At 33.0% G+C, this 14,517-nt stretch overlaps 1 protein-coding gene across 1 annotated transcript; it reads right to left on the minus strand.

Moving 5' to 3' along the window:
• Window positions 1-1,798: 1,798 nt before the first annotated feature.
• LOC108464583 (uncharacterized) lies at window positions 1,799-13,286 on the minus strand. The gene is made up of 18 exons (XM_017764948.2): window positions 12,847-13,286; window positions 11,848-11,958; window positions 11,674-11,730; window positions 11,443-11,519; window positions 11,263-11,362; window positions 10,708-10,781; window positions 9,600-9,700; window positions 9,416-9,519; window positions 9,196-9,249; window positions 9,047-9,102; window positions 8,927-8,965; window positions 5,937-6,078; window positions 5,538-5,722; window positions 5,070-5,137; window positions 4,803-4,875; window positions 3,874-3,935; window positions 2,460-3,723; window positions 1,799-2,323 (listed from the first exon to the last, which is right to left on the minus strand). The coding sequence occupies exons 1-18, from the start codon at window positions 12,925-12,927 to the stop codon at window positions 2,062-2,064; spliced, it is 2,910 nt and encodes a 969-aa protein (XP_017620437.1). The 5' UTR covers window positions 12,928-13,286; the 3' UTR covers window positions 1,799-2,061.
• Window positions 13,287-14,517: the final 1,231 nt, after the last annotated feature.

Consider the following 14,517-nt stretch of genomic DNA (forward strand, 5'->3'; position numbering starts at 1 on the left):
AGGAATCTCCAATAGCTACATTAAGTAGAAAACTCTAATGCCAAATGTTAATTTGAATGCAACTGTTAATAAACAAGCTAAGTGCTATAAGAAGTGATGGAAGTTGACATTTCTTCAAGCATTATGAAACAAGGAACAAAAACAGGCGACACAAGAGGTAATATCCACTATCTTCAACACTTACAAGAAGTAAACCTAAATCTATCACACCTTAGTGAAAATTTCCTCACTTTTGTACCTTTGAAGACTGAAATTTTCACCATTAAATTCATCCCTGTGAACTTAGCTTGTAAAACCACAATACATAGATTTTTACGATCAAATACACTTTCACAAATAATGTTCCTAACTTGAACATATTAACTTGTCTCAATAATCAGTACATAAAGCTATACAAGTCTCTCAATTATATAAAGTTTCTTGAGACTTGCTAACATAATGAAGATCTATACCAATCCCTATCAAACAACTAAACTTATTGAATACAATATAATAATAACAAACAAAGTAAAAAAGGATTGTTAACAATTAAATCTTCAATCTTTAACATTCAAATCTGATTAACTTCCTCAATCCAATAGATTAGATAGGCATGATTCGATCCGATTCGATTCCTTTAACAAATTTCTCGAAGTGATATGATCTTCATTGATAGGCGAGATACAAACCACAGTATTAGCACAACCCAAAAATATTGATCTAAATTGCTAATACCTAAATATTGAAACAATCCAACCTATAACAGTGCTTCAAGAAGTGGGACTTCCTCAAGTATGTCTTAGTCATTCCATTTTTTTTTAACACAAGGCACATAAACTTGTAGATAAGTTGAGAAGTATATTCCATAGCCAAAATGTCACACTAGGTATGCTACATTTTACTTTTACTTTGTTTTTTTCCTATTAAAGTTTAGGTGAGGGGTAACAAGTTAACAACAATACTTATAGATCGCTTGTCAAAGGAGGACAACAATACTTACAAATTTTGGTATTGGTTTTCTGGTCGCTTCTAGGTTTGCCAATATCCTAATTGCAGAGTCTTGTTGGTGAGAAAAGAAGAAACTGGTGAAAGAAAAAAGAAAAGAAAAGCAGAAATAGTGAAAGGAAAGAATATAAAGGATAAGTTACCTAACCACGTGGAAAATTTAAATGAAAATGTCACGTCAATTTTTTTGTTAAAAAAAATCTAACTACAACTAACGAGAGTTGAGAAATATTTAATTTTAAAAATTCAATAACTAAATCAAAAAATTAATAACTAAGTGACCAAAATAAAATAAAGTCAATAATTTAATGACTGTTTTTGTACTTTATCTTAACAAATTTAACTCTTCAATATTTACAAACCCTACCAATTTTATCACAATTCTAAAAGTTTAAACAAATTTAAACAACTTCACACACATTCAGTCAATTTAGTTTTGGTTCTTAAGCATGCAAAATTAAAATTTTTAAAAATAATTTAAAAATACATGATAAAATAATAAAAAAGTTATAAAAATACATACATAAGAATCTATAAAATTTAATAAAAAATTATAAAAATAATTTATAAATATCTTAAAAATACATAAAATTCTATAAAATATTTATAATTTTATAAATATTTTATGTTATTAAATATTTTTATATTAAATATTTTAATGTTAAATATTGTTGATATTAAATATTTTAATGTTAAATTAATTATTTAAAACAAATACGGTGCCAAGGCACCTGAATTTCTTTTTTTTTTTGGACGAAAAGGCACTTCAATTAAAACTAGACTAATTGTCCTCAAAATAAAAACCTCGGACTAATTAACATAAATACAATAATATATCTATTAGTATAATGAAAAATTACATATATCCCATATATCCGACACAATCCTCCCTGAATTCGGATAAAATATCTGCTCTAAGAATGACTAAATTCATTTTTTGCATGTTATATCCCCGAGCAGTAAACACAGCTTCTCCTTCCCCTGCCAGTACAGCTTCAAATTTTACTGAAACGGGTTAAAAGCAAGCAAAAAACAACTTTAACATTTTCCTTCTTTTTACATCCATGAGTATGATGATCAGCATGTACATTGCAATGAAGAATTCCCGAAGCACGCTGTTTTATTTGCGATTTTTCTAACTCGTGTTTCGGGAAGAGACAATGAAAATGTTGCCGGAGAAATAACAATTCTGTCCATCATATTTATTTTAGGGGCCTCAATAATTGCTTTAGGTGGAGATAATGCCCATTGCATGCTCCATATTGCAAGAGGCCTCATGTATATAAGTGATCGGTAATGCCCATCGGTTGTCCAGCCTTCCGGTGTCTGGAACCAGTATCTGTTTGCAAAAGAAATCAGAAATAAATAGAGATTCTCGCACCACAATCATTTTGATGAGATAGCAGTGAAATTAGCAAGCTATTGATGGCTATTGTCACCAAAGATAATGTAAGATCCTCATGTTAAACACTTACCCGAAACCCTCTTCTGACCAGCCTGCAATGAAAATACCTTCAGCTGTAGTGAATGCTTCCTCCTCCATTCCAGCAAGAAGCATATTTGCTGCCACAGCGTAGGTAACACCGGTCCATATTTCACGTGACTGCATACAAGACTCATCCACGTTTCCATTCGGATGCATTCCGTTTACAGCACCCATCCTGCCTCCTTTAATTTTCATCACATTGAAATCAAATATTTTCTGAAGAGAACTTCTTGTTTTGAACTCATCAAAGATGGGACCCAAGCCTGAAGATGATGTGTACCATTGTCCTGCCAGTTGGTCTGCTTGTATCGACTTACTATTACTACTAGACCCACTGTCATAGTTGAAATAAGAACCATTCCATAGTTTCTTCTCAAATGCTGATTTTGCACTAAAAAATTTGGTTTTGCATGTTTCAGCAAAGAACTTGTCGCCTAGCCGCTGGGCCATTGCAGCGGCAGCTTGGAGCGCGGCAAGCCATAAGCAACCACAGTAAGCACTCACACCATGAACAGTCCAAGCATCGTATGTTTGATCTGGAAATCCATCATTTTCAATGAGGCCATCATCATCTCTATCAAATTGTTCCATGTATTCCATTGCAGTGCGTACAGCAGGCCAAACTTCAATACCAAATGCCATATCTCCTGTGGCAGCAAAATCTCTGTACACTTGAAGCACAAACTTGGAATTCAGATCCTTCCATTTGCTTGTGTCATGTATATTATATGCATTCATTTCATTCCAAGGATCATGTGTCCCTAGGTCATGAGGGACAGCTCCTCTAACCTTACGAATCCCGTAATTACCCTCTGCTAGAAACTTTACTTTCCTTCCATCCTCAGATAAAACTGCTTTGGCGAAGTCACGTTGAATATTGAGTTCAATTTTGGGAAAAAGCTCAAGAAGGGCAAAAGATGCATAGAAATGTACATCGTAAGTGCACCACATGATATATTCAACTCCTTCCAAGTACAGGAACCTACCAACATCTTCATTGCCATCAAGTTGATCCTCCGTTTTCAAGTGATGCGAGAAGTGCTTGCTGCTTCGCTTTTTCCTGGGAATAGTTGAATTGCCATTCTGTTTTAACCCAACACCGGTTGAACTGTTGCAACCACTTGTACTAGTATGTTCAAACCCAGTACTATGCCTACAATTCATTTCAGCTTCAGTTACTTTTATATTTTTGCTTTCTACTTTTATTGGTGGATCTTGATCACTTTTCACATCTGCAGATGGCGAGGAAGAATCTGCAAAGTGTTGGAATAAGTTAGCAAGCTTTACTGACCAAGGTGTTGGTATGGGTTTTTGCCAGTATACAAGAGACTACAAGTTACAGGATGCAAAAATTAATTTAAGCTAAACCAACATGTTAAAGACTGGGCACTTAGTATGAGTACCTATCCAAACAGTTCCACCAGCAACCAAGAAGTAGAGTTCATTAAACAGAGTGAATTTATACCTGCAAATAAAAGACAAAGATTAGCTAACTGACATGATATAGGAAGATATATCTAAAACTAAACACACATTTTTTTTTTCTGGTGGCTTATAAGCATCAGATAACAATATCAGACCAAAAATACACTGATGTTATGTTTGGTTGGAGTATTATTTGTACCACATGTTTTAGTCATTAGTTAGCTATAAACTAATACAATTAGTAATTTTTAGCCACTCACATGAATTTTTTGAAGAGGTCTTATTTTGTACAAGAGTTTTTACTAATCTTTCTAATTTGCATGTTTAAATTTGTACTTGTTATTCTTTATTTTATGTCTAACTATTGTAGAACATACGTGTTAAATAAGCTTTTTCCTCATGTTATTACACCACTAAGCAAACGGAGCATGAATGCTGTGTTCTCTGAGACAGAATTTGCAGAACAAAGATTATGCAGCTTCTAAGGCATAAATCAAATTGATTAAGGAGTAGTAAAAACCCCTAGAGAGAGTCAAAGATGCATGGTATTCTATGTCCCACCTTGACCTTGACCTTGACCTTGACCTTGACCTTGACCTCCATCTCCATCTCCCAATTTCATCTCATTCACTTTCTTCCTAGCAAATAAGGACGGAGAAACATGTGCTCATGGATACATTTTCATGTCTATTTTTGCATCAGCATAGCATCAGTAATGCATTGAGTTGTTATATAAATGTATTACATGCATTACATACACCCTCTCCTTACATCTAGTACCCATATGGGAAAGAGAAAGGTTTTCCTGCATGCTAAGATTCATTCTTTACGGACAATCTAAATTAAAATAAGAGGAGGGTGAAAGATAAGATTGATGTAAAAAATAAAAGGTTGCACGGAATGTTACCATTCTGGCAGCCTTATATCCTCAAGGATTGGGCTTTGCCATTTCTCAATCTCTTCTTCCCAATGCTTGTAATCTACGAGCAATCAATCAAAATGCTAGCGGTCTTAGGTTCAAATATGAAGTTAATAGACATTTACTAGTATCACTTAAAAGGTTCTGAAAACAGAAGCAGAAATTTATATTGAAAAGCATGGTTCCAAATAAACAATGACTTGTAAAAAGAGGATACTCCAAGATAATAAAAGGATATTCAAACCAGATCCATACTTGTTAGTGCATCATGAACCAAGTCCACAGCTGCTCTTTCAGATGTGCCATAGAATTTTGTGTATCTCCTGTAAGAAAAGGGAAAATTTAGAGAGGATTACATAAGATGACTGACTTAAAAATGCCACTGAGCACATACAAAGAGCAAAACAGATATTGCTAGATTTAAAAACATCAGATGTCCACTAGATCAGCAACATATTAGCTATCTCCCAGGAAAAAAAGTACAGCTTCAACATCCTGATGTAAAAGGAAAAGTTAACGGAGACAGATGGTAGAGACTAATAATAGGTGTTTCTCAGAGCTGTAAAGTTTTGAATGAATTTATTGTGGCGTTAAATTCATGTTGGCCATAGCTTCTTTAAAGAGACAATACCAGTAACATCCGATCCCAGCTCTGTAGTGAACACAGCAAACTAAATACCTGAGCATGCATTAATGATTAAAGGATAAGGATAATGAAAATACCGATAGTATGAGCTCCCTTTTGAAAACTTTATTTTTGGAGAAGACCAAGCAAGAGCAAATGCAATGGTGCACTTTCCATAAGGCTCCACCCAAGCAGAGGCTGAAACTGCAGCACACAATGTCTCTCCAGGTGATGAAGGCATGCTTGGTCCAATATTGAAATTTTCACGATCAAATTGTCCATCCTTTGTATAGAAAACAACAATTTAACTCTCAGGGGGTCAGCGAAATGCATAGGATAGCCATAAGGGATGGAAAACCTTTAAAGAGTGCAGTGATTCTATTAGGAATTCATGAAGCAAAGATTTATGCTTTGGACTGAATTCCATAATAAAATTGCAGCTAGGAAGATTGATGAAATGAAAAGGCAGGCAGACAGCCTTTTACACGAAACAATACCTGCATCATTTTTCCCCACATCTTCCTTGCTGTTATAAAACTTCCTTCAGTAAGACCAAAACAAGGTAGAATTGTTACATTGACATTCTGTGTTTCAGATGCAGCAACCGCAAAAGTGACAGGAGGGTTCCCCTTAGCAGTCCTGTGAAATGGCCAAAATTCTTAGAAACGCTTGAAATCAAGTCATAAAGTAAGCAATATATACAATTTTTATATGCGCATATATCATGAATCAAAGAAAAACACAAACAAAGATAACAGGAGACAATATGAGGGATGGTTAATGTCTTCAATGGCCCCTGAACAAAGTTATTTGTCCAATGTGATACCTATAGTTTAAATATGTACAATGTTGCACTATTGGTTCGTTTAACAATATAACCCACTCCTCCAAACATTGTTAACTCTCAATGAAGGTCATTGACCAATCATATGATAGCACATGGCAAAATACCATCCCGTCAAGCATAATTAGTTTCATGATCCTACTTGGCATTGACATGTTAGACTCGCTGAAACAATAAGGAATATTTAAAGTGAAAAAACAAAAACAAAAATGTAAAAAAGTTCAAACCCTTTATTCTTAACAATACAAGTTGAAAGGTTTCAAGAAAGGAATGTTTATTTGGAAAATTTTCAAATTTTCCTTCATTTCTCAAATACAAGGAACACTTTCAGAAAAATTAGTTTTTTTCCTTTCTCCTACTTTATCCTCTCTTTTCTCCAACAAGAAAATAAAGTATTTTCCAACAAGAAAGGGAGAGAAGAGAGACCAAAAACATAGGTAAAATAATTTTATTTCTTTTAAAATAAAATTGACTAAAAATTTTTATACTTAAAAATAATAACACAGTGCAATGTCATCTATACAAATTGCTACTGATGTTGTGGCAAACTTATGCCAGGTCTCATCTTAAGACTGGCCAGAATCAACACTATCTGAGTCAAAATTGTAAGAAGAATGAAGTGCATCGGTAGGCCAGCTGATGTTCATTTTTAAAGTAACATATATCACACTAAACCGTTTAAAATAAATACTTTAAAGCCCAAACATGAACAAATAGTATCTCACTGCCAACGGTGAAGAAAATGTCCAAGAAGCTTATAGATTGCAGGAACATTTCAATGCTAATTAAAAAACAAGGCAAATTTAAAGAAAAGAACATGAAATATATAATATTTTCCACAGAGAAAGGAAAAACTTAATAATAAAGGAGTTAAGCAAGCTAATTTTAATTTTAATATTCTATGATCCTTGAAAATTCTCAAGTTCTCAAGGAATGACATTGTGAGAAGGAAGAAAAGATGTTTCAGGAAGAGACAATAAGAACATTGATGAGGAATCCTTCTTGAAAGATCTAGTCATTCTATAATAATAATAGTACGCTAAATACAATACGGTTTGAGTTTTTGGTAGTTACATATAAGCCTCCTGTATTTCTTTCAAGCACCTAAGACATTCACACAAATATATAGAGATGGTAGCAGATAAAAAAATTGCAGTTTTTTGTAATATCTAAATCCAAATCCGCAAATCTCTGATAAAATCTGAATCTATTTATTATCCGTATTAAATCAAATATAACTCTTAGAATCCAAATCCTAATCAAGTAAATTATCTGTCCAACATTCAAATCACAAAATACTTGAATTTATAAGTCAAAAAATAAAATAAAAATTGTACAAAGTAAAGAGAATAATAGAGTCAGATATTTGAACTCGTTATCCACAAAAGTGAAGTGGATGCGAATAATGGATATCCAAATTTGTATATGTTATTCGCATTAGTAAGCGAATTCACAGAATGGATATCCAAAAGTTAATATCCTAGTTGTCTCCAAATTCACTATCGATAATAATTAGAATATCAAAATCTGAATATTATGTGGATCCAGGAAATCTAAATCCACGAAAAGCAAATCAGATATCCACAAATATCGAAATCTGCACTATCCATTTTCATCTCTACTAACATGTGAAGCAGGTTTCATGAGACAAGGTATATTGAACGGTTTGTGCCTTTTCACATCTAGAAAAAATTAGGCAACTAGTGATTTCTCTCCAACACTTTAGAAATGCAATAATCAGGCATACCCCTTCACATCAACATTCCTAGTAATGAATCATGTCTCCAAGTTTAAACAAAAAAGAGAAAAAAACGGTGTCCAAACTTTCTTAATGTTCTATCTCAAAGTTTGTGCAAAGGGTCTCTGCAACGTGCCATTGGAAAATGTAGAGTTCTCAAATCTTTTCATTTTCAAGAAAATGTCATACAACTTTTTCTTCCAACACAAATATGTTAATGTAACACTAAAAAACATAGCCCAACTTCATTAGATAACTATCCTATCCACTTACAATGTAGTGTGTGCAACTTTTTTTTAACTTCACAAGCATAGTTAAGAATCCAAACCATACATCTTTTATTAATTTTTATTTTTCTAAATATAATCCTAGTATGAAAACATATGTTCGACTCTTGACTTTGCTCATAGAGTTAAAAAAATCCATTAGCAATGGATAAAATACAAATCTAATTTAATTTATATTTTTAGTAAATTATGTAATTTGATTAAGCCACTAATTGTCATTAGTGAAACATAACTTTTTCTTTTAGACTTGATTTCTTCCCAAGGTCAAATATCGTCAACAAGAGCGAAGCCAGAAAACTGCTTTAGGGGGAGTCAGAAATGAATAATAATTTCTTTTTTGTGGGGACAAAGTGCAATTTTACCATTATATTAACTTTTGATTTTAGAAATGATTTTTGGCTTATTTAAGAGTCTAACATAGTCGCATTGTATTTTGCTCTTTTTTCCATTTCTTTTCGTCCCCATTATTTGTGAGTTGTCTTTTTCTCTATTTCCATTTATGTTCCCATTATTTGCGAGTTAGTGTGTAGTTAAAAAAGGGCTGAGACTTGGATGGAACTACCAAGAGAAATCAGCAAACCAACCATCATATATAGCTATAAGGGTTTGATGACTTGCTTGTGATGAAGAAGTACACCGGAAACTCCATCTTCACCTCTATCAAATAAAAGGGAAGGAAGTTAAGATATTTTCCAAAGTGCATGGTTCAAATGGAAAGAACATACACAAGAGACTCACATGAATGGTTCATTGACATGATCTCCTGATAAGTGTGAAATTCCACCAATTGAATTCTGCAGAAACAAAGATTGATTAATGAACATACAAGCACCTGTATCATTGATTTGAGTAAAACTATACAAGTTTGGACATAGAATATGAACTACCGCCCATGTGAAGAGTAAGCTGACTTTTGCCCTTTCTTTTCCAGTATTCACCAACTGCAATAGAATAAGTAATGGTCAAGTAAGGAATGAAACAAAGAAATGGGCCATCAAATATTCTCAGATATAACCAGTTACAGATCAATTCTAAATCGGTACATAAGACCAAAACCTGTTGTAACAAGTCATTAAATTCTTGAAATTAGATGCTTAATAAACATACTGTGTAGACAAAAACAGCTGATGGAAGACTGCTGTCCCTATAATCATGTGGCACAAAAGGTGATATCTGTCGACAGGACACTTTTAGGTCTGGATCTGGTTCACCTGAAAAAGTAACAGATTGTTCAAAACAAGATTCAAGGAAAAATAAAGACTTCTAAACACAAAGAAAGTTTGAATAATACCATCATATATTGTCCATGCTCTAGGAAACAAAGCATGGTATGTAGAATGCTGACCATTCAGATTCCATCCCCATGAAGAAATACCCTCATCACTAGTTTTGCTGAGAAAGCATACAACTAACATTACACTTACAATCTACACAATCTCTAATAAAGAAAATTGTCCCAAACTTCAAAAAGATGATGAAAGAAAGAAAAATCCCTATTCCTCAAATTTAGGCAAGCCCCAAAAAGTACGATGGAACCTTTCTAACTTCTCAAGAAAAATAAATTAATATAAAGGCACTTCGAATACACAAAATACACCATCATGAAGGACACTGCATATTTAACAATGAATTAACACACCCTCCCAAAGAACCCTCTCCCTTCCCTTTTCTGCTGAGCACTCATCCCAACTCTGAAAAGGAAATTGCTATCAACCATGAAGTAGCTAGCATTTCCTTACCAAATAATTTTAGAAAGGAAGAGGAAGTTCAGAGTTCAAATACCAAGCTCGATAAATAAATAAGTACCAAGCTGAAAGCAATTTTGCAGTCAAAAAAGGACGAAGCAATGAAGTTTTAATGTTATAAATAAAATGCAAGAACTAGTACATAGAAATCAAACTGGATATTATTTGCTCAATCAAATTTTGAATAGAATTTTCCCAGGTAACAATTTTCATAATTATCAAAACCTGCAGCTCTGGGTTCTCATAGGGATATTAACAACTAAAATTAATGACATGCAAAATTTTCAGTTAGTTGAATAGGTATCAATTTCTGCCCCTTGATATGATGATATTCACAAAGTGAAACAAACAAGGATAGAATGACCAAAGAAGATAATCAACAAAGTACACAAAGTAGGAGAGCTACTGACTTACATGCACATCATCAAATTAATTTTTCAAGCCACAGATATATATGACGCACCAGTCAAAGTTTGATGTTAAATGCATAATTACAGGTCTCGTATACCACTTGAGGTGAACCTCATATACAACCAGTCAATAAAAACATGAAAAATATCCATTTCTTTTATCTCACAAAAATGCAAAGATATACAAGTATCCATTTTCTTTTAGAATGATTGTAGTATTGCTTAACAGGGTTTTCTTTCTTACCCTAGTCCTTCATGCTGTCCGGGAGCCAAAACTGATGCGTACTTCTTATTCCCTCCATCGCGAGATATAAATATCTACAATATCAGAAATAAATCAAACCAGCAGGAAGAAGAAATTCTGGTTTAACATTTCTTGAGCTAATTTTTTTTTTTTGTAATCCCTTATCTGGGGGGGACTGGCCATATCTGTTTCATAAATTTAAGTTGGAAAAACTGCAACCATAATCTACTCATAAAATAATATTGAATAATTGATGGTGCACAGCAACTACATGATTGGTGCTAGATTTAAAATGAAAAAGAATGTCATCTTATAAAATTCAAATATTGCCTCTCAAAACCTTTTAACGAAAATGTCAATTTGTCTCATCAGAAGAAAAATTCAAGTTCAATGCATATACATGTGTTCAACTGATAGTCCTAAAACCATATGTTGACCGATCTTATATTATATACATAGTTTTGGTTTTGGATCATTCTCTTGAAATAAATCAGTTAGAAACTCATAAAAAAATATAACACGAACAAGTAAATAAGTAGAAGGGCAGAGCTTTACAGAAAATTGATTAGCCATAACAGGTGAAATGTTGCAAGTTCCAGGGACAATTTGCCATTGCCTGAACTCACCTCTGAAACCCCTGGATATACTGCCACTCCTGCAACATGATTTGCCACCATTAGAGTACATGAAAAGTTCCAGCACTAAGAACTGAATGTAGCTAACCAGATTAAATACCCCATCCCTCCCAGTGGAACTCCTTGAGATGCAGATGGCTTACAACTTTCTCGGGTGAAAGGGTCAATGGGTGCTTTCTGCACATAATCATGCGATAATATAAAAAAGAAAAACTCAGAAAACATCTTCATCCTGCAGTTGTGCTATCTAGGAAATAATAACCTATTTCTAGAGACTAAAAGGTGGAAAGAATATCAAATGAGTGTAAACTGAATTAAACAAGAGAATTACCCTTCCATGAGAAGCCTCTTCCCTGACATAGGACCATAGACGTATGCCTAATCGCACCTAAGATTTCAAAATTACCAGACCAAGGTAACCAGCACAGGATATCAAGCATACTTGCTATACAGAATTAGTTATCTCTTATCTGGAATCAGTCAAGCAGGGTCTTCTATCACTTACCATCTGTATTGCTTCCATAAATGTAACACTGAATTCTTTAAGAATATTAGCATGGCTGTTTAACCTTCTTCTCCAAGCTTGTTTTGGTGGGGCAGCACTATCAAAATTAAACTATAGAGAACCAAACCAAAAAATCACTAAAATCAGTACAGAAGAAAGCTTAAATTAATCTGAAAAAAAGAAACCACGATTATCATGTCAAATAGAATAGTTCTCATATAAAAGAAATGTGGCAGTGAAACCCAAAATTAAATCAAAATGTCACTTTTAGTCCTTTTATTCAGTCATATGTATGCAGACGGAATATTGTCATATTGCTGATTTAAGATTATCAGATATGAAATAATATCATGAAGACCCAACTCCATTAATTTGAGACGAATCACTATCAATCTCTTCCCTACAGTTGAAACGAATACTGAAATGATTCTAAGTGGCATCAAGTTCAAAACGTTTTTTCTTACTTCAAACAATTTACAGGTTTTTGACCAGACACCAGCCGCAAAAATCAACTAATCGTATGTATGGCATGAATCGTATCAGGCCAGCGATCCTTTTTTTTTTTTTCCTGAATTTTGACGAGACGCAAGCTCGCAGGCAAGCTCTCAGTAATGGTAAATACAAAGAAAAAGGATCATTTCCAAATATTTAAGTAAAAAATTAATTAAATAGTTCCTAAGGCATGCCTTATATGCTATCTACAAAATCACGCGCAATGATTTAATTAAATAAGAGGCAGAAAATATACAAAATAAATAGTTCAAATTTCCTACAAAATGAATTTGAAACCTTATTACTTTAGGATAGAACTAATTCTGTGGAAAAACAACCTTGCTCCTCTTAACTTTTAGACTAATACTATTTTTTTTCCTCCGCTTTTACACATTTTCTCAGGAACCAAACAGAACGAAATCAACTTATAAAAAAAGAACGCCATAATCAACAAAGTTATTCCCGTTAATATTAAGGAAAAAAAAAGAGGCAAAACAAAAAACTGACCAATTGTAAAGTATTACGGCTGACATATTCTTCAGGCGGCCATGAATTCTTTTTAGAATGAAATAAGTTTCCAGTAACCATGTTGACTAATCAAAATTCAAATTTCCACTCCAATAATGTCCTTTCCCAAATTCATGCGATCAACAAAAGAGAAAGAAAAATAAATAAATGCAAAAGAACTTGGAAGAAAAAGCCTCCTATACTCTAAAGATCTCTTATTTATATTTAAAAAAAAAAAGAATAGAAAAGGAAAGGAAATGCTAAATCAGAGAATCGCGGGATCAGATATGTAGGGGTACTTTAGATTTCCGTGTAGAAAAACTGGAGAAGCGTTAAGCATTCGTGGCGGCTTTTTTGGGATATAAAAATGGAAAAAGAAGAGAAATAAAAATTTAAAATAAAAGAAAGAGAGAGAATGAAGGGGGGACGGGTGGAGCCGTAGTGTTGGCGCGTGGAAGATCCCTTTGGACTTTGGAGCCTTGTCAGCTCTCATGGATCGCCAGGTGGGTGTCAATGTCACAATAAAGTCCAATTTCTTTCATTTTTTATTTATTTGTTAATATCATATTTCATCCAAGTTCAAAATACAATAATAATGTTAGGTTCAAATTTTGGTTTATTATCAACTCGTAATTAAAACATTATTAAAATTATTACTAAAAACATATTTTTATAATAATATAATTTATTTTTAAATAGAAATATTTTAATAATTTTTCAATTTAGTTATATACATTAGTATTTTTTTTATCGGAGTATGTACATACACCAATTGGATTAAAAGCTTAAGATAAGTATAGATGTTGATAACTTGATTCTTAGCCAAGTGTTGTATTTTCAAAACATATAAATTAAAAACAACAAATATTTTTAAAATTTTATTAATTAAATTTTTTGAAAATGTGAAAAATTTTGAAATTTTAATTTTCCTAAAAGGAAAAAGAACAGGTAAAAGGGCGATGCGTGATAGCTGCCTCCAATGGGTGAGGATGTGGGGTCATCTTTCTTTTTGGTCTTAAAAAGAATATCGTGGAGTATTTTTCTAATTAAAATTAAAAAAGAAAACAAAAGTAAAAATAAGAAAATTTTTATTTGATTATTTGCTAATTTAGTGGGCGGTGCGAACTTGAGATAATATGCGGTTGTGTCGTGTGGTGTTTGTCTGGACCGCATCGCATAGCGTCCCACGCAGTGAGCAACTAACTAATTTTACTGTTTTTCCATTTTCCATACCACCTGCTCACGAGACAAATAACAAGATCCACTTGCTTGTTCATATGTTACTAATAACTTGAAAAGAATAAACTATGCTATTAATCATTAAATTATAGGTAAGTTTTTATTTTGGTCACTTAATAAAAAAGGTTATAATTTGATCACTGGACTATTCAAAAGTTTTCATTTAAATCACTATACTATTAAAATCAATGTTATATGATTTTTTTTTGTTCATACTATCTGCACCAATAGAAAGCTCTTTTTCCTCTTCTCTTTTATAGTTCAATTTGTTTTTTTTTTATGAAACAATTTTGGAAGCCACAATTTGCGAACTAAAATTCAAATAACTTTTTTTCTTTAATCTTTGACATTGACCATCAAATCAACTTGGATCTAAGGTATGTGCTACTCGTCGATAGGTACTGATCCACTATATCAATCATCGAATCGTCG

This window comes from Gossypium arboreum, chromosome 10 (assembly GCF_025698485.1).
Source record: "Gossypium arboreum isolate Shixiya-1 chromosome 10, ASM2569848v2, whole genome shotgun sequence".
Taxonomy (NCBI): domain Eukaryota; kingdom Viridiplantae; phylum Streptophyta; class Magnoliopsida; order Malvales; family Malvaceae; genus Gossypium; species Gossypium arboreum.

Coding starts and splice junctions, on each gene's coding strand:
- LOC108464583 (XM_017764948.2), bottom strand. CDS start 12,927: ATGGTTACTGGAAACTTATTTCATTCTAAAAAGAATTCATGGCCGCCT. Junction 5,138..5,537: donor AAAGGGAGCTCATACTATCG/GTATTTTCATTA, acceptor CTTTTCTTACAG/GAGATACACAAAATTCTATG. Junction 3,936..4,802: donor GATATAAGGCTGCCAGAATG/GTAACATTCCGT, acceptor TTTTATTTGCAG/GTATAAATTCACTCTGTTTA.